A 21,483-nucleotide genomic window follows, 5' to 3' on the forward strand; every position below is an offset into this window, starting at 1 on the left:
CTTCACCCCTGCCCTCCTTGTCGGTCTGCACACTTTCGAAAGCCCCAGCAGTTGGCACCTGTGTTTCGTCATCATCCAAGACGTGCTTCGGTGGTCCTCCCATGTACTCATCTTATAACATAAGTGGTTGTGCTTCGGTGCACTAAATCTCTTCCACTTCTGGGGCAGGACTAGGTGGATGGCCCTGGGAAAGCCTGCTAGCAGTCATCAAAAAGCAGAAGAGACTGCTGCATGACTTGGGGCTCAGACTGCTTGGCTGATTTTCAAGGGGATAAGGTGAAAAACTGATGGACATTGGCTGCAGGTGCCAACTCTGATCTTTAAGCAGGAGACTGGGTGGGAGACAATGTAAATTAACTGGAGGCACTGCCAGCAACCCAATCTACTATCGCCTGTACTTGTTCTGGCCTCACCATTCGTAGTGCCGCATTAGGCCCGACCAAATACCGCTGAAGGTTCTGTCGCCTACTCGTACCTGAGGAAGGTGTTTCATTTGTGTGTGTAGCTGGCACAGATCGACCACGTCCTCTACCTGCACCAAGAGCTCCACTAGCAGCACCACGACCGGGGCCACGTCCCTTATTTGACACCCAAAATCGGTGTAGAATAGAACAACAGTATCTAATACATGTATTTCACACTGACAGATGCAGCAAAGTCTGCAATATTAAGTACTTTGCCCAAAATGGGTGTTTTTTTTTAATAACAGAATAGAACAGCAGTGTCTAACGCATGTATCTCACACTGACAGATGCAACAAGGGCTGTAAAATTTAGCATTTTGCCCAAAAAGGGTGTTTTTTAAGTATTTCAAGCTTATATTGCACACTGAAAAAACCTGCATAGGCCACAGATGGAGGGTATTGCCAAAAATGGGTGCTTTTTTTAAACCCAGAAAATTATTGAAGCATTTCAAGCTTATATTGCACACTGACAAAACCTGCATAGGCCCCAGATGGAGGGTATTGTCAAAAAGGGGTGCTTTTTTAAAACCAAAAAATTATTGCTGTATTTCAAGCTTGTATTTTACAATGACAGAAGCAGCAAACGCCGCAAAACTTGGATTTTGCCCTAAATAGGTGTTTTTTTAATAACAGAATATGACAGCAGTATATGCCGCTTAAATTTCACACTGACAGCTGCAGCAAGGGCTGTAAAATTTAGTATTTTGCACAAAAAGGGTGTTTTTATAAAACCCAGAAAATGATTGCTGTATTTCAAGCTTAAATTGCACACTGACTAATGCGGCATAGGCCCCAGATGGAGGGTATTGCCAAAAATGGGTGATTTTTTTTAAAACCCAGAATATAATTGCAGTATTTCAAGCTTCTATTTAACTGTCACAAATGCACATATGCTGTGCTGGTGCAGAGAACTTGCATAAAATGTCCGCCGCCGCCCACCTAACTAAAAGACAGATAAAAGTAATTTTTCGGGGTCACTGGGCTCAGGGCAGGGTAAAAAGATTGTGCACTGCACCCACAAAAAATCTAGGTAGATCGCTGAGTTAACAAGCACTTCAGATTAAAGATTCTGTCAAATTCTCTCCCTCACAGCAGCTGAATCCTAACCCTACACTAATCAGAGCAGAGTGACGTGAAGCGCTACGTGACTCCAGCTTATATAGAGGCTGGGGCACATGCTGCACTGGCCAATCACAGCCATGCCATTAGTAGGCATGGCTGTGATGGTTTCTAAGGGCACACAAGTTAAACGCTTGTTGATTGGCTGACAGCCTTTCAAAAAGCGCCATTAACTCACCGAACCCAAACTTTTACTGAAAAGTTTGGGTCCGGGGTCCAAAAATCCTAAAGTTGGGTACGAACCCGAACTTTACAGTTCGGGTTCGCTCAACCTTAATTATATATTTAATTGCCTTAAGGGCTTACTAGGCAATACACTATACAAACAAGGAATATATACAGTGGTCTGAGGTTACAAATACAGGTGGTATGGTACAAATAGGGTTAAGCAGAACAAAAGTCAGTTTACCAGATGGATGAGTCCTTTTGGGTTGTGATGAGTTCTTAGCTGTATTCACATGGAGGGCAGTGATGTCAGCAGGTTGCAGGTCCCTCTAAACACATGGCACAATGTGACCCTCCTTCAGAGAAAAGACACGCCCGCTTTCTGGCATAAGCCTTTTAACCTGTAGCCGGCCGCTCCCCTCCCGGCCTCTGGGAGGAGTCCACCCCCCCCCCCCCCTGCTGGACTGGCAGAAAATGACCCACAAAACTCTTTAGGGTTCATAGTTCCAGACCAGAAGGTCACAGGGAGATGGTTTTGGGACCAACGGATCCACCTGGGTTCCGGCTACCAGTAGAGTCAAAGCATGGTACCGTTATTTGGTTTATGTGGGGAGATATGTATATCTCCCTTCCCTACCTCCCATCAACAAACTACGACCACGGGCCTGTTCATCATGGCCTCAGGGATACAAATATGCATCGGGTTGTCTATGCCTGCAATGGACAGGCAATTCATAATTCCTTATGAACTGCTGGCTCCAGAAATTCTGATCATTTCCATTGAACTGGGGAATGGACTAGACCCCCTGCATGGATGCTTTTCCTGTTTCATTAGCTGGGTTCCTGGCTGGCTGAATGGAAATGTGAAAAGTTGTAAACACTGGTGGACTGCTAGACGTCCTCTGCCATCTGCCTCTGCCAGGGCCCTCCTGTGGAGCTCACTACCTCTGCTACCTTTAAGCAAATGGTCGGTGTGGGAATATGGCTGACAGTAAATAGTAATCCATATTCCTCACATTATTTAATAGGTAAAGTAAGGTCTTGTCACGGCCATGGTCATGGTCGTGACTCCTGTGTCTGCATGATGTTGCCTGCGGTTTGGGTGTTGTTGTTCAGCCACAGGTGAGGGCCGCTAGTATGTTGCCTCACTTGTGGTTGCCGCCGGCAACATGTGATTGTACTTGGCAGTATAGCAGCCGGAGCTGGTGCTAGGTAGCTTACTGTCAAGTGCATGCGGTTACACCTGAGTTGTGTGTGTGTATGTATGCACTTTTGTATGTCTGGTGTGCACTTGGTGTTATGTTTGGTGTGCACTGTGACATTTTCCCTTCACTGTAGCTGCCCGTAGCAGCGTTTGGTTTGATGTACATGTGGTGGCAGTGTCTCGGCCTTTTGGCCGGCTCCCAGGACACGTTTGCCACACATGTTGTTGTCATCGGTAACAGCTGCAGTGAGTATATGTGTGTATTCCCCTTTAAGTGGCCGTCTTCCCTTGCCTTGTGTCTGAAGGGTTAATTCCCTTCTGTGTGTGTGAACACTGGGTGTGTTTGTTGGGTGTGGCTACTTGGGCCTATAAAGCCTCAGTGTTAATCCCCAGTCTGACTGGTACTTCAGCCATGGCTAGCTGGAGTAGCCGCCTGTGTTATTCCACCTGCCAGTGGGGGCCACCCTTGTGGTCATAAGTTTAAGTTTATGTGATGTTCAGTTTATGTTTTCCTTTGTTTTTCGGTGCAGCTATGGATCTGGGTTCCTGTGTGTGGATGTGTGTGTGCTGAGTTCTGTTTGTATTGTTGTGGACTTCAGTTTGCCTAAACACGGATCCAGTCAGCAAGGCTGTGGCAGGTGGCTGGAACTAGTGCAGTTCAGCTGCCATATCCATAGGCCTGTTTCTGTTCCCCTTTTTCCTGCAGCTTGGCCAGTGAGACTCCTGTTCCTCCGTGTCCAGAAGGAACAGGTCGTCTTACCCTTCACTCCTAGTTCAGGGACCGGCGGAGGGTGAGTAGGGATCCGAGGTTCCTGAGCATGGGCCCTCCTACCTTCAAGGTCGGCCCATGCAGCTAGTTGTTAGGGACGGATTAGGGATGCGTTAGGAGGTGACCTGCTCCCTAATTCTCTCGTCCTGGCCGAGCAGTGGTTTACATCTTCTGGCATCGCACGGCTGAGGGTTTTCCCCATCCTCAGCCATGACAGGTCTATAGGATTGGAAAGTATAGTTTGTAATTGAATTGAAAACTGGCTGAAGGACCATGTCCAGAGAGTTGTTGTCACAACCAGGCAGCTGAGAAGCTCTGACAGAAGCCTTTCAGAACCTCCTCCTTGAGTTTTCTTTGTTTTTGGTTTTCAGTTCCTCATCTCGTTAGCCTCTCTCAGCTGTCATGTAGTTGGACTGATTGCATCCCTTTAAATTCCTCCCCATAATACATTAGTGTGCGGTTTATACAGCTTCCTGGAGTGTGTGTGCATGCTGATCCAAGTCTTCTACAAGTTAAGTGTTTTACATTCATTTGTGATTTTCTGTTTGCTGGATCCCAGGTGACCCTGACTCCCTCCGTGTCTAGTGTAGGGAGCCGGTGGTCGTGTCCCTTCACTATTGTAGGGTGTTCAGGTGTTATATAGTCGAGGTACGAGGATATGCGATCATCCACCATTGGGATTATTGCATAGGCTGAGCAGTAAGGGAGAGAGCCAGGTCTGATGCAGGGGTCTCCCATTTTGTTCCTTAGTTTTGGATCCAGTGAGTCATATATTCATTTTGCATTGTCTTGTTTCCTGTACAACTTCCGTGACATTATAAACCGCCAAAACCGTCTCAAGCATGGATCCGGTTTCACTTTTGACTGAACGCTTCCAGGGTCTTTCATTGGAGGTAGCTGATCTCCGTAAGACTCTTTCTCAGTTTCTAGTGACCGGTTCAGCTTGCATTCATGGAGTTTGTTCTGAGCCTAAGATCTCGCTCCCGGATACGTTCTCCGGGGGTAGTGAGAATTTTGTGCGTTTCAGAGAGGCTTGCACACTCCATTGTCGCCTTCTTCCCCATTCCTCTGGTGATGAGGAACGGAGGGTGGGGATCATTATATCGCTGCTTAGGGGTAACGCTCAGTCGTGGGCTTTTCCGCTGCCGGTGGGGGCACGGCCCCTCCGTTCAGTGGATGAATTCTTTTTAGCCCTGGGTCAGATATATAATGATCCGGATCGTGTTGCTTTGGCTGAGTCTAGACTACATCTGTTATGCCAGGGTAAACAATCCGCAGAGATATACTGCTCAGAATTTCGGAGATGGGCAGCTGATACTGGTTGGAATGATGCTGCACTCCAAAGTCAATTTTGCCATGGTCTTTCAGAGGGATTGAAAGATGCATTTGCCTTTCATGAGAGGCCTATCTCCTTGGACGCTGCTATGTCTCAGGCCGTTCGTATTGACAGGCGTCTTAGAGAGAGAGGAGAGATCTCTCCTTCCTGTCATACTCAGTCCCAGGACAGTGCGGCGGTCTCATTCAGTGCGCAGGGGTCTTAGTCGCTGTCAGCCCCTTCTGAGCAGGAGCCCATGCAGCTGGGGTTGATTGCCTCTGACAATAGAAGATTCAGCCCGCATGGGAAGGTTTGTTTTTGTTGTGGAGGTAAAAATCATTTGGCAAATGTTTGTCCCTCTAGGAGATTAAGGCAGTTTTCTGGGAGTAATAAAGAAACAAAAAGGAAAAAATCTTTTAAAAATGTTCCATCTGTTACAATTGGCAGGGTTGAGGCGGAAATTGAAGGTTTTCCATTTGCTTGTAGTTCCCGTTTTGTCCTGCCTGCCAGGGTGGCGCTAGAGAGCAAGAACATTTTTTGTGAGATTTTTGTAGATAGTGGAGCAGCTGTCAATCTCATTGATAATCATTTTGCGATAACTCATGGTTTCCAGGTGTGCACTTTGGGAAAGGATATTCCTGTTTTTGCTATTGATTCCGCTCCACTTTCTCAGAAATCATTAAAGGGCATAGTTCACAATATTCGTTTAATTGTAAGTGATGCTCATGTTGAGGATGTGTCATGTTTCGTCCTTAGCGGATTACCTACTCCTCTTGTGTTGGGGCTACCCTGGCTCACTAAACATAACCCCACCATTGATTGGCAAGCGAGGCAAATAAATGGTTGGAGTGACTTTTGCAGAGAGACTTGCCTCACGACATCTGTTTCTGAGGTTGCTACTAAGACTGTACCACCTTTTCTCTCTGAATTTTCGGATGTCTTCTCTGAGAGTGGAGTTCAGGATTTGCCCCCGCACAGGGTGTACGATTGCCCTATTAATCTCATCCCAGGCGCCAAGCTGCCTAAATCTCGTTTATACAACCTCTCCCAACCTGAAAGGGTCGCTATGCGTGCTTAAATCTCGGAGAGTCTGAGAAAAGGACACATACGACCCTCGAAGTCACCTGTTGCCGCTGGTTTTTTCTTTGTGAAAAAAAAGATGGTTCTTTAAGACCTTGTCTGGATTTCAGGGAGCTGAACAGTATCACTATTCGTGACCCTTATCCGCTTCCTCTGATCCCGGACCTGTTTAACCAGATTGTTGGGGCTAAAGTCTTTTCCAAGTTAGATCTAAGAGGGGCATACAACCTGGTCAGGGTCAGAGAAGGAGACAAATGGAAGACGGCCTTCAATACCCCTGAGGGCCATTTTGAGAATTTGGTTATGCCTTTTGGTTTGATGAATGCCCCAGCCGTTTTTCAGCATTTCGTGAACAGCATTTTTTATCATTTAATGGGAAAATTTGTATTAGTGTATTTGGATGACATTTAGATTTTTTCTCCTGATTTCAAAACTCATAAGGAACACTTACGTCAGGTCTTGCTCATCCTGCGGGAGAATAAATTATACGCGAAACTGGAAAAATGTGTGTTTGCGGTTCCAGAGATTCAATTTCTGGGGTTTCTTCTCTCCGCTTCTGGTTTTCGCATGGACCCCGAGAAGGTCCACGCTGTGCTTGAGTGGGAGCTTCCTGAGAGTCAGAAGGCGCTGATGCATTTTTTAGGCTTTGCCAATTATTACAGGAAGTTTATTTTGAATTATTCCTCTATTGTTAAACCACTCACTGATATGACCAGAAAGGGGGTAGATTTTTCTTCCTGGTCGGTAGAGGCGCGTAAGGCCTTTTCTAATATCAAGGAGAGTTTTGCTTCCGCTCCCATCTTGGTACAACCTGATATTTCTCTACCCTTCATAGTTGAGGTTGATGCTTCTGAGGTGGGTGTGGGTGCGGTCTTGTCTCAGGGTTCCTCTCCTGCCAAATGGCGACCGTGTGCCTTTTTCTCGAAGAAACTCTCCTCCGCAGAGAGAAATTACAATGTGGGAGATAGGGAATTGTTGGCCATCAAGTTGGCTTTTGAGGAATGGCGCCATTGGCTAGAGGGAGCCAGACACCCTATTACCATGTTTACTGACCCTATTTGCTGTGTATTAGTGGTTGATCTAACATTTGGTTATTTGATCTAACAGTATGTCAGAGAGAGAAGTGCCAGGCCCTGCACAGGGAAGTGACAGAGGCCTAAATGTTTCTGGCGCAGGCAGAGGTCAAAGCAATTAGGGTCCATGGCAGCAGGGGTCACTTTGAGAGGCCTTGAGCTCCTAGTGTCAGCTAGCGGTTGAGTCGTGACCAGCAACCCAGCGGTTCTTGAATGGTAGACTCAGTCTTTGACTACATTGCAAGTGACATCAGACACCCCCAGAGAAACCCTTACACAACCCTTAGTTGGCATGGCCTGGAAGCAGGCCCTGTGCCCTCACCTGTCCTCAAACTGCCTCTGTCCTTTTCTGTTCCCTCAGCATGAGAATTATTATATGCTGTAGGCTCAGCTCCACTTTTCAGCGAGGAAAAGCTACTAGAGGTCGGTCAGCAGCTACTGCCCAGCCAAGATGTGGAAGAGACATCCGCCGCTTCCTCCACTAGGCAGGCAAGTAGTGATGAGGAGAGTGGCATGGTAGCTGGTGTTGAGAGTGGTCAGGTTCCTGACCCAGAGACAGTTGAGGAGGACATCAGTGACGTGCAGACATTACTCAATGATGATGATGTAGCTGATCGCACTTGGGAGCCGGGTGACACTGGGGCTTCATCATGATCGGGAGAAGAGGGTGGCAGCTTGCCAGTGAGCCAGCAGCGGAGCGAGCAAGTCGCTAGCATGGCCCGGAGTCAGCAGAGTGGCAGCAGTGGGAAGTCCTGAGCCAAACGCGCCCATGGTAGACCACCCACTTCGCGGGAGCCTACCTGCCCGGGAAGTAGTAGTGCAGAGGCTCAAGGAGGCAGCGATGGTAGCAGTCATTCGGTGCGTAGCGTTGGGGGTAAAATCACCTACTCAGCGGTGTGGGAGTTTTTTTTAAACCGCAGGAGGATGTGAACGTGGCTGTATGTAGAATCTGTGGGCAGAGGATGAAACGTGGCCAGGATGCCAATGTAGGCACTATAGCCCTGCGTCAACATATGCAGCGTCGCCATAAAGTGGCCTGGGAGAACCGTGGCTCCGATGTGGTGGTCCAGCCTGCCGCTGCAAACGCTGCATCACCCACTGGCACGCACCCTGGTTTCTGGCAGTCAAGGATCCACCACCTCAGCGGAAGGGAGCTGTCTGTCCTTCCCATCATCTGCCGGTCCTGATGCTGCTGCTCCTCCTCCTACTCCTCGTCACGCATTCCGTCAGCAATCGATCACCAAAGCGATTGCCAAGAGACAACAGTATGCGTGCACTCATCCAACGGTGCAGAAGCTGAATGTGCTCCTGTTCTTGCTCAAGTTGCTAGTGCTGCAGTCCTTCCCTTTCCAAGGACTCTGCACCTTTCAGGGAACTGATGGCTTGTGCCGAGCCGAGGTGGACAGTCCCAAGCTGTCATTTCTTGGCCAAAAAGGCAGTACCAGCCCTGCACACGTATGTAGAACAGAAGGTGGGCCAGTCCTTGAGCCTGTCAGTGTCTGCCAAGGTGCACTGCAGCGCCGACCTGTGAAGCTGTAACTACGGTCAGGGATAGTACATGTTCTTTACGGACCACTGGGTGAATGTGGTTCCTGCACAGCCACACCAGCAACTTGGCCAGGTGATGCCGCTTCCGCCTCCACGTTGCCATGTCGTTGGTCCAGCGACAAGGTCCGCCTCTGCCTCCTCATTCTCCACCGTGTCCTCAGCCTCCACTGCAGGGACAATGTACAGTGCCCCTCCAGCATACCACATGTGCAGGGCACGGCAGTGTCACGCTCTTCTGCACCTTATTTGCCTGTGCAAATGGAGTCACACAGGGGAGGAACTGCTCCATGTCCTTCAGCAAGAAATAAAATCCTGGCTTTCTCCGCAACAACTGAAAATTAGAACCATGGTGACTGACAATGGGAAGAACATTGTGTCGGTGCTGCGTCAAGCAGGTCTAAAGCATGCGCCCTGCATGGTACACGTGTTCAATGTGGTTGTCCAGCGATTTCTGAAGTCTTCCACCCATCTGCAAGACATCCTAAAAATGACCAGTAAACTTTGCATGCAATTCAGCCACTCGTGCATTGCAAAGCACATCCTCCTCGAGCTGTAGCAGCAGAACGCCATCCCCCAACATACGCTGATATGCAACGTTTCCACCCAATGGAATTCCACCCTCCATATGTTGGACCGACTGTACTAACAAAGAAAGGCCATCAAAGATTTCCTGTTGATCCAAGCGGACAGAAGTACTCCCCTGTGTAACTTCGATGTCAGCCAATTGGCAGCTCATGCGTAACACCTGCCATTTGCTCAGGCCCTTTGAGGAGGCCACGTTATTTGTCAATCGCCAGGATCACAGGTACGAACAATGTCATCCCTCTGCTTCATGTCCTGAAACAGATGCTGGTAAATCTTGGCTGTTCAGAGGGACTGGAGATATGACGGCTAGATCTCACGGCCACATGGGCCCCGTGGGGGCTGAACTGGAGGAGGAGGACATTGGAACACAAGCAATGTGTAGAGAAATGGGTGGTTTTTCTACACAGGTGACAGGAGAGGAGGAGCAGGAACAGCCAGAGGATGCTACAGGGCGATGAGGAAGATGAGGCAGAGGACCCAGACACACTGTGGCAATATGCAGTGGAGATGGAGGCAGGGAGTCACTTGCACAAATGGCCCACTACATGCTCACTTGCTTGCGTAGTGACAACCTAATTGTCACCATTCGGCAAAGGGATGACTTCTGGCTCTCCACCTTGTTGGACCCTTGCTACCGGTCCAAAATGGGGGCCTTTTTTACACCCACTGAGAGTTGGCCACTGCCTATCTGTGCCATCATCAATCCTCTCGCAGGTCTGACCTGAGGGGCCCTCTACATTCATGTTCCACTGCCATGGCTTCTGGGGAGGGGTGGGGTGACAGGAGCAGTACCAGCTCCATCAGCAGCAGCCTGAGTCTACAGTCGCTGATGAGCAGCTTTCTTAACCTGCATAGTGAAAAAACTACTCACCAGCAGTTAGACGTAGAGCAGAACCTGAACCAGCAGGTGGTGGCATACTTGGAGTGCACACTGCCAGCCGACCTTGAAGATCCGCTGGACTACTGGGCAGCCAAACTGGATTTGTGGCGGCTACTGGCCAAGTTTGCCCCTGGAAAAGCTGTCCTGCCCGGCCAGTAGTGTGGCATCAGAGTGGGTGTTTAGTGCGGCGTGGGCCATTGTTACCCCAAGAAGAACTCGCCTGTCCATCAAAAATGTGAAGAGACTGACCTTTTCCAAGATGAAACAGGCATGGATCAGCCAGGATATCCACCCACCAATTCCTGATGCATCAGACTAGATTATCCTTGGTGCCACACCAACACTTTGACAAAAGAGATTGGTTTCTTCTGGCTACCTGCCTCCGCTACTATTCTGATGCTGCCACCCGCCTGATGCCACACATCTGATGCCAAGTGCTTCTTCTTTCACCCACCATCTTCAGCGGGTACTGGTATTGCTACCCACCTCCACACTATGTCACCTTGCCACTCTGTGGCCTCCTGATGCTGCTGCCACCTACAGACTCTATGACTGGACCACTCTGTGGTCTCCTGATGCTGTTTCCACCTCACCACTATGTAACCTTGCCACTATGTGGTCTCCTCATGTGGCTGCCACATCCACATTTTGTCACCTTGCCACTCTGTGGCCTCCTGATGATGCCACCACCTCCACACTATGTCAGCTTGCCACTCTGTGGTCTCCTCATGCTGCTTCCACCTCACCAGTAAGTTACCTTGCCACTCTGTGGTCTCCTCATGTGCCTGCCACCTCCACACTATATCACCTTGGCTACTCTGTGGCCTCCTGATGCTGCTGCCACCTCCACACTCTGTCATTGTGCCACTCTGTGGGCTCCTGATGCAGCCACCACCTACAGATTCTCTCATTGGGCCACTCTGTGGTCTCTTCAAGCTGCTTTCACCTCACCGACCATGTCATAGGGCCGCTCTGTGGACTTCGCATGCTGTTCCACCATCCCTACTTCAGGACTGGGCCACTATTTAGCCTTTTTGGCTTGGCTGACATCATCATTTATTTGACCCTTCCTCTGATCTGTCATAATGAAGGTAAAATGAGACAAACAACGGATCCTGTCTGTGCAGCGGCTGTAAGGCCTGTATGGTCCCATCAGAATTGGCTTGTGATTTAGTAGCCAAAAGCAGGAGTGGGTACAAAACACAGAAGACTTGCAAATATTTAGTTTACATGTCAATCTCTGTTTTGGACCCACTCCTTCTTATTTTTGGCATTAGCAATACTGATGGATTACTGACCTAATGCTGACCGAGTGAAGGCAGATGCTCCACAGACAGGATATGTCTTTTGTGGGTTATTGTTCTGACGGATCAGAGGAAGTGAAAAATTATTAGTGACGTCCACACCAATTTACTGCTGATACCCTCTCCACTCTGTCGGGGGGCTCTACTTCTATAAGCGTTTACTAGAACAGGTTCTGTAGACATCTATGTGGAATCAGCTGACGACCTTGTAAAAGGAGTGTGCTTCTTGGCGCTAACATTGACCTGTAAGGCTGAATTCATACTGTATTTGAGTTATTTGGTCAGTTTTGGCCCTATGACTGGCCAAATAAGTGAAGTGTGCAGTGATTCTAAGAGTGACACCTGTTATCTGCATGTCATAGTGGACTCACAGTATTATTTCACTACCACAGCAGACTCCCTATGCGTGTTACTGCAAGGCACAGTGTTCTACACCACTATAAAGGCTCTCTGCAGCCAGGAGATAGCCATTTTTTTACGTAATTTGCCACGAATAAATTCGGATCATAGCAAATTTTTTCCCAAAAATTTGGCGAAGCGGCGAATCGAATTCTTAAAAAATTCACTCCTCTCTAATTGACCCGACCATACGTATACTGCAAAATACGGATATGTGACGGTCTATGTGACGTCTGTGTTGCATCTGTGTTTTTGTGGATCCATTGTAACAATGCTTATCCTTGTCCGTGATATCGACAAAAATAAGACATGTTCTATCTTTTATGCAGGGCTACGGAACAGACATACAGATGTGAACAGTACACAGTGTGCTGTTTGCATTTTTTGCGGACCTATTAAAATTTATGGATTCACATCCTGTCTGCAGAAAATGTGGATTGGATGTGGACCAAAAATACGGTTATGTGAATGGGGCCTAATAAAGGATGTAATCAGGATCATGACAAGATTTAGAGTAATAATATGTACATTTTACTCGATTTATATTTGTAATCGATCATATGGAATTTTACATTCTCTCTAACATTTTCTTGACAGGTATCTGTGTGTCTAAACCTCACAATATTGAGGTGAAGAAGAACTTCTTCATTGATCTGAAGCTTCCATATTCTGTGGTGAGAAATGAACAAGTAGAGATACGGGCCATTCTCTACAACTATCAAAACATTAAGCAGAAGGCAAGTCAACCACATTACAGTCATAGAAATGAGAAAGATGAGTCAATCAATGAATGAATCGAAATTCACAAAGTGGTAACAAATCAATTTTCCCTAAAATGTCAGTAAAAAGAATAAAAATTCAATTTACCTTATACAATTTCTCAACACAATAAATAAAGTAACAATATACCCACAAATATATCAAAATGTATTATATTCTCATTAAAAAACATACATACATACAATGAATTACCTTATACAATTATGTGCGAAAAGTCCTCCACGGCCATCCTGATTAAAGATCCCGGTCAAAATCTTGTGCGCAGTGATGTATGATGTCATGGCGGCAGGAGTGATTATGTCATCACACATCGCCTGAGCTTTCATGCTGGATTTTCCAGCAAGATGTCTTTTTTTTTTTTTTTCTTAACAGATTAACCCCTAACAGCCCTCAAGGGTCATGTCAGATTCAGCAATCATCGCTGAACCCAGCATCTGAGGGGTTCAATGATGAGGGAAGGCGCAATTACCTGTCATTGCTTCCGCTTCTCACAAAGAAATGCGTTTCGTGACAAAGTAATTAGTCACAAAGCGAACTTCTTTGTGAAATTCGGCGAAGCAGCCAAATCGAAGTTTTGAAAAATGTGCTCATCTCTACTGAGAGCGTTTACTTCTCAGTCATTCATCTTTCATGAATGGTCATCTTTAGCATTGAGTGAATCGAAGAGAAACGAAAAAATAAAATTTGCCATGAATCTGAATTTTCTTTGCGCTTCATGGTAACAAATACATTTGTTTCCTAAAATGGCAGCTAAATGTATTACAAAGTGAAAGTAAGAAGCCCGGGAAAATGACATGACCCATAATGCTGTTCATCAAGCCAATAAGCAAATAGCCACTCCCCTCATCAAGCTGAACTTATTATGTGTATAAAGTTAATATAAGTAACTTACTAATATATGTTCCTTTTCAATAATGGCTCTGGTCCCTAGTATGTCCAAATGTGTTCCTTTTCATACACTGCCCCTCTCTAGGGATTACAGCCACCACTGCAATGCTGCAGCGGTGGACGCGCTAGCGCATAACAAGCATAAGCCGGCCTTCTGGTGGCCGGGAATCACGGGAGCGAGTGCACAGATCCCGTGTGCGCATTAGCTCAGGACCCCGACCACCGCTCTTCTATGGCAGTTGCTCACGTCCTCGGCCACCTCATTTCAAATATAGCTGCTTGTATAGAACAGCTCCAGGGCATGTGACACAGCCTTGGAAATGTTCTATACATCTATGGAAAGATGGAGAACTAGCAAACAGATCGGGGCAACCATTTATCATTGGTTGTCACGATCTGCAAAGCATTCATTCAGCCGAAGCTGATAGGGATTCTTATACATTAGCAGCTTTGGGAGCGCGCACGCACAGCCGCTTGCCTGTGCTATCACTCTCAGGAAGAGGCACCAACCCCACTTCATCTTAGAGAGTGTTTCGGTAACAATGTATCACTGAAATCAGCAGTCGAGACAACCCTTTTAACAGAGCATTTAATTGTAGATAATTGGATAGGGCCAGTGCAGGGCCAATGCAGGGAAAGTTTAGGTAGATTGTAGTGAGAGTTTGTACACACTGTCGGGAGAGCATGGGGATAGCATAGGGAAACTGCAGGGAGAGTGCAGACTCACTGTAATATATAGACGCATTTACCTAGTTCACCTACTGCGTTATTAATAATTAATCTGTTCTGTTGTACATAGACTTACTGTGCATGAAACTTAGTCTCCACAGGCGGTCTAATATATAGGCGTGTTTACCTAGTTCATCTGCTGCAACATTTCTATTTAATCTGTTCTCAATTTTTTTTTAGCAGCTCATCCAGTGCTATCAAGAGACATGCATGGAGCTCCTGGACCAGGAAACTTGCAATGAGAAAAAATATAAACCGCCAGCACAGTCGTCCGCTGTTAAAATCCATGTTTTATTTGGTATACATTAAAAGCACAGGAACATGAGCCATAACAGGTTGACGCATTTCAACATCAAGTATTAGTCATAATCTTAATGTTATGGTTATGACTAAGACTTGATGTCAAAATGTGTCAACCTGTTATGGCTCAGTCATGTTCCTGTACTTTTAATGTATACCAAAGAAAACTTGGATTTTAACAGCGTACAACCATGCTGGAGGCCTTTTCTTTTTCTCATTTAATTTGTTCTTTTATATATAGACTTACTGTACATCACACGCATTGTCAATAGGCGGTCTAATATATAGGCGTGTTCTTCTAGTTTATCTGCTGCACCATTCATACTTAATCTGTTTCATTACAGATTCAGTTACTGTACACTGTGGCCAACAGACAGTTGTCTGGGCTCTCAAAAGGAACAGGCAGTGGCAAAAATGTTTTTGTAGCAGCACAAGTACTAGCAGCCGCAGCATCTGGCTACAGCTGCCACTGTCATCTAGCGGATGTGTTTTGACCAACAATCCATCTGTACTGGAATACTTGACTCGCTCTTCAGCATAATCTCAGGTGACAACAAATGCACACAGACAGCAATCAGTGCATTCCTCTGACACTACATTTAGTTGGCATGGCCCAGGAATGACCTCTGTGCCCTCACTTGTCCTGCAACTGTTTCTTTGTTTTGCTGTTCCTTCTGCTTGGGAAGTAATGAATTCTGCCAGCTCTGCTCTGCTTTTTAGCGAGGACGAGTTTAATGAGGACAGTTAGCTGCTACAGGCCTGCACAGACTTGGAGGAGAGGTCCGCTGTATCCTCCCTTAGGTGTGCAACTAGCGATGATGACAGTCAGGTGGGAGCAGGTGTTGTGAGTGGCCAGGGACTTGGCCAGGAGACTGGTGAGGGTGACATAAGTAATGACCAGACAGTAGACCATTTGCTCAGGAGCCCACCTGTCAGGAAACAGCTAGCGGTGCACAGGTTCATAAAGGCAGCGGCAGGCAGTCAACATGGAGTGGTGGGGGTAAGATGCCATACTCGGCAGTGCGGGAATTTTTTATCAAGTCGCTGGAAGATGTCAGCGTGGTAGTATGCAAGATATGTGTGCAGAAGGTAATGCGTGGTACTGATGTTAGCACTACGGCCCTGTATGAACATATGGTTCATCACATAAAGTGGCCTAGGAAAACCATTACACTAATATAGTGGTATATCCTGAAGCAGCAACCACCGCATCACCCAGCAGACCACACCCCTTCTCCAGCAGTCAGGGCTCCGCAACCTCAGCAGAAGGAAGCTGTCATTCCTTCTCTTGCTGTATTGCTACTTATGCTCCTCCAAATCCTCATCGTGTTTCACCAGCAATCGATCACAGAGGCGATAGCAAAGAGACAACAGTATGCATGCACTCATCCACCTATGCAGAAGTTGAACGTGCACCTGACCAAGTTCTGGTACTACAGTCCCTCCATTTCCATATAGTGGACTCTGAACATTTCAGAGAACTGATGGCTTGTGCCCACCCAAGGTGGAGAGTTCCAAGCCATCATTACTTCTCTACAAAAGGTGTACCAGCCCTATGTATGTTGAGCAGGAGGTTAGCCAGTCCTTGAGCTTGTCAGCATCTAGTACAGTTAATGCTAGCACTAACATGTGGAGCTATATTTATGGTCAAGGACAATATATTTACTTTGCAACCCACTGGGTAAATGTAGTTCTTGTCCAGGCACACTACCAATTTGGCCAGGGGATGGCAATGCCGCCTCCGCATTGTAATTGTGGGATTTCGGCGCCAATTTCCTCCCGTGCCTCTTCATCCTCCATGTTGTCTTCAGCCTCCACTGTAGGCACTGTTCATAGTGGTCCTCCAGTATACGATCTATGAAAAGTATAGCGTTGTCACATACTTCTGCACCTGGTCAGTCTGGGCGAACAGTTACACAGGAGAGGAAATGCTCTGCATCATCAACCAAGAAATTGAATCCTGACTGTCTCCTTGCTAACTGGAGATAGGAACCATGGTCACCGATAACGGGAAGAGCATTCTGTCTATACTGCGTCATGGAGGGCTGGCCTGTATGGCGCTCATCTTTAATCTAGTTGTCACCCGTTTCCTGAAGTCTTCCTCACAACTTCACGCACTTCAGTCACTCTTACCTTGCAGAACGTGGCCTCCTTGAGCTGAAAAGGCAGAATCGTGTTCTCCAACATCGCCTCATATGCAAAATTTCCACACTTTGGAACTCCACGCTTCACATGTTGGACCGATTGTATGAGCAGAGGAAGCCTGTAACCGATTTCTTGGTGATTCAGACAGACAGGACTACTCCTCGGTGTAACTTTGAAGTTAGACAGTGGCAGCTCATGCGTGACCCCTGCCGTTTGCTCAGGCCCTTTGAGGAGGCCTCTTTATTTGTCAGTCGCCAGGACTACATGATAAATTATGTAATTCCAATTCTTTTACGCTCTGGAGGGAATGCTGATAAATCTGACTGGCGAGGGGACAGAAGGCGTGGCACCTACATCTCATGGGCACCTGAGCCCTTTGGAGGCTTAACTTGCACAGGAGGAGGATTAGGACGAGGAGGAGGACATAAATGCCCAGGAATTCTATACATAACTAGGTGGTTTATCTGCGCAAGCACCAGGAGAGAAGCATGAGGAGAAGGAGGAACAGGAGGAGATATAGGCTGGTGACAAAGACAACACAGACGACTCCAAAAGACCATGGGAGTATGCAGTGGAGATGGAGGCGAGATGCATGCTGAGTTGCTTGCATAGTGACAGCTGCATTATCACAATTCAGCAGAGGGATGACTACTGGCTCTCCACAATGTAAGACCCTTGCTACCGGTCCAAAATGGGGGGCTTTTTTTACACCTTCTGAGAGGGATGAAAAACTCAACTACTATCAAGACATCATTTGTAGTCAGTTGATTGCTGACTACATGTGCCATAACCCATCCTAACAAAGGTCTAACTAGGGAGACTCTCTAAGCTCACACTCTACTGCCATTACTGCTGGAGGGGGGTGGGGGCAGGAGCAGCACCAGCTCCATCAGCAGCAACTTAAGTCTTTAGTCTCTAATCAGCACTTTTCTTAACCTGCCTTCTGAAGAAACCACAAAGCAGTAGGACATGGAGCAGAACCTCAACCAGCAGGTAGTGGCTAGCGTTGAGCACGAATATTCAAAAAGCGAATTATCCCGCAAATATCGCCACTTCGAGAATTTGCTAATATTTAGAATATAGTGCTATATATACGTTATATCGAATATTCTTCATTTTTTTTCCATCTGAACACATGATTCCTCTATGCTTCTTTCTTGTGGGCCAATGAGTCACTTAAGCAGGGAGGAATCATGACTTCAGATGGAAAAAAATGACGAATATTAGATATAACAAATATATAGCACTATATTCTAAATATTCGCAAATTCTTGTAGTGGCGATATTCGCGAGAATAATTAGCTATAGTGCTATATATTAGTTTTTTAGATTATTCGTCATTTTTTTCCATCTGAAGTGAACACTTCAGGACCTCGATTCCGCCTCCATGGGAGGCCCCCGTCCTTCACCTTCTTTGAAGTCTATTCATTTATATAGAAGTATATTCAGTATACAGGACATCTGTGTCAGCTCGGTCAGTGGTCTTTTTTTTGGGTTGCTTATAGTACCAAATGCGTTTCGGAGCAACAAGCTCCTTTCTCAGTGGCTTCTATTCGCATTCCCCATATTCTGTCTTTTATACCCCAAAAGTGGGTGGGCCAACTTTTTTTCTTTGGATTTCACTAAAAGTTGGAATGGATTTCTATATGGATACATATTTAGCGATCATACACATAGGAAAAGGACAATACAAATTAATTTGACATTACCTAATCACGGTCATTTTGGGCAAACCAACCTTGGTCACTTGATATGTTATATTCTGTCAAACCAGTGTTTCACTAACATATCAATCATTATGGTGCCATTAGGCGATTCCTACTTGAAATATATACATATAAATAGAGATGGCCTTGCGGTTCCCCCAGCGGTCGTTTCGCGGCAAACTTTGCGTGTTTGCGATTCGCCGAACATTCGAACATATGGAGATATTCGCACCCGTCATATTCGTTTACATTGTGAAGAACTTTGACCCATGACACATCCATCAGGTGGTACAGGACAGCCAATTGAGACGTTTCAGCACATGGACATACCCCCTACCTTTTAAATAAACCTGATCTGGCCGCCATTTTACATTCAGTGTTTTGCCAGTGTAGGTAGAGGTTGCTGTGTGGAGCAGGGACAGGCTGTTAGGGACACTGGCTAGCTAATAGGGCCAGAAAAGTCATTTTAAGGACCAGTAAAGGTGTGCTATCGATAGGTGTGATACACAGAGGGGTGCGATATACTTATAATTAGTGATGAGCGGCAGGGGCAATATTCAAATTTGCGATATTTTGTGAATATTTGGGTGAATATTCGCCATATATTCGAGAATTCGCGAATTCGGGATCTCCAGGCATTATTTTCTTGTTTGCGAAAATTCGCATACAATTTGCATAAACATTTTTTTGCATGAAATTCGCATGAACTGGTATTCTAAAAATCGAATATTCGCGATTACGAATATATTTTGCGATATTCAAAATATTTGCGAATTCTTGAAGTGCCGAAATTTGCAAATAAAATTCGCAATTTGAATATTCGTGATCAACACTACTTATAATATACTTTTATAATGAGTAAAAAACACATAGATCTATATAGTGATCACCTGGAAGTCAGGGGCCTAGGGGCTAGGGGCTTACTAGGGCCATTTTTATATAAGGTAAGGTTCCGGATGGGGTTGCTCTCATCAGGGCGGGTAGTCTGTGGTTAGGCTATCAGGGCCAGAATAGCACCCCCCTGTAGGGTAATATCAGGGACAGTTCTTTGCCCACCCTGTCGTTCAATGCCACATCATCATCTAGCTATCATGCCCTGCTCAGGTTATGTGCGGAGGTCTGCCAGGCTAGCAGCACATGTGTAGGTTGTTTTTGTTTTGGGTTTGGATTTGAGCTGTATCCGCCTCCTTCCAGGTGCACTGGGGGGGGGGTCGTTTGTTTGAGTTTAAATTACTCCCTTTCCCAGTGTCCTGTGCGGGATATAGCTTCTATCTTGCTCTGAGGAAAGAAGGAAGTAATTGCTGTTTCTGCTCTGCTACAGATAAGTTGGTTTTGTTTCTCTCTTGTTTTCTGTCTAGGCTGTTAGGGAGACACCTGCTCCCTCCTTGATTGAGGAAGCAGGCTGTCTCTTTTCCCCTTTTCCACTATCTTAGGGATCTTCAGTCTTAGGCATGGGGGCACGTTTATCCCCATCTTCAGGGTCTGAACGTGGGCACAGAAGTCCAGGGAGAGTTGGTAGGGATTTGCTAGGAGTTGACTTTTATCCACATCTTCTGGCCTAGACACTTGTTTCATGGTTTTCTGTGTTTCTATTGTATCTTGTATCCTACCCAGCGTGACACTAACCCAGGAATAAATGTTTTTTACTTTCCCTCCGGGATACATGGATGTGCACTGGATCCCCCCGGATTGTGGTAGGACATATGGTTTTTGATTTGGTGCCGCCAAGCACTTGTTATTGCCTACCACATCTATGCTTTTTACTTATCTTTAATAATTTAATTTATTTTCATTTTGAGGGATATCTTTTCCATTAACACGTCCGCAAAATGGGTCCGCATCCGTTCCGCAATTTTGCGGAGCGTGTGCAACTGCAGACCCATTCATTTTCAATGGGGCCGGAAATGTGCTGTCCTCATCCGCATTTGCGGATCCACATCCTCATTTGTGAATCCGCACTTCCGCATCCGTGCTTGCGTTTCCGCAAAAAAAAAGGACATGTCCTATTCTTGTCTGCAATTGCAGACAAGATTAGGCATTTTCTATTATAGTGCCGGCGATGTGCGGTCCGCAAATTGCGGAATGCACATTGCGGATGTCCGTGTTTTGCGGATCCGCAAAACACTTACTGACGTGTGAATGGACCCTCATAGTAACATTATTAAAGGTTACGTTTAGAGTTGAGCGGACACCTGGATGTTTGGGTTCGACGGGTTCGCCCGAACTTCGGAAAAAAGTTTGAGTTCGGGACCCGAACTTGACCCGAACTTGACCCCGAACCCCATTAAAATCAATGAGGACCCGAACTTTTGAGCACTAAAATGGCTGTAAAAATGTCATGGAAAGGGCTATAGGGCTGCAAATGTCGTCAAAATGTGGTTAAGAGCATGGCAAGTGTTCTACAAACAAATGTAGATAGGGAAATGACTTTAAATAACATAAAATACGTAAAAATAAAAAATAATAATCTTGATCTAGGAGGACCAGGTCCATATGGAGTAGGAGGTTGAGGAGGCAGTGGATTTTGCGGTGTAGGTGGAAGTGGCGGTGGAGGAAGTAGCCTACACTGCTTTTTGGTCTAAAATGTATTTTTATTTTTTAAAATTAGGGTACACCCCAAAACATTGGGAAATATAACCCTCCAGTCGTGCTAAACACACGTTCAGACAATACACCGGCTGCAGGGCAGGCCAGCATCTCCAAGGTGTAAAGGGCAAGCTCAGGCCATGTGCCCAATTTGGAGACCCAGAAGTTGCAGGGGCTTACCCCTGTCAGTTAGTTCATGTAGGTGTGTGCGTACTTACTGCCCCACCATGTCGCTCGTCCCAGTGATGTTCACGATCCAATTTGATATCTGCTCGATCAACTTTCAATGTTCTTTTATGCGCCTACCATGGTGATTACGGGTGGCGGGGAATCAGGGGTCCAGGCCGGAGAGGGAGCGTGAGAAAAAGAGACCAAATATAAGGGAGATAAATTTATTTTTAAAAATTGGGATCGAGAAGAAATGTGGAAAAAAACTATTGAGGCA

General features: G+C 46.3%; 1 protein-coding gene across 1 annotated transcript in view; it reads left to right on the forward strand.

Moving 5' to 3' along the window:
* The window catches only part of LOC122927156 (A.superbus venom factor 1-like), a 503,636-nt gene that overhangs the window by 278,876 nt on the left and 203,277 nt on the right, over positions 1-21,483 (forward strand). The window contains exon 19 of the mRNA XM_044278753.1: positions 12,502-12,641. Coding sequence (XP_044134688.1) covers positions 12,502-12,641 — 140 coding nt within the window. The remainder of the gene's footprint in view (positions 1-12,501; positions 12,642-21,483) is intronic.

Source organism: Bufo gargarizans, chromosome 2, assembly GCF_014858855.1.
Source record: "Bufo gargarizans isolate SCDJY-AF-19 chromosome 2, ASM1485885v1, whole genome shotgun sequence".
Taxonomy (NCBI): Eukaryota; Metazoa; Chordata; class Amphibia; order Anura; family Bufonidae; genus Bufo; species Bufo gargarizans.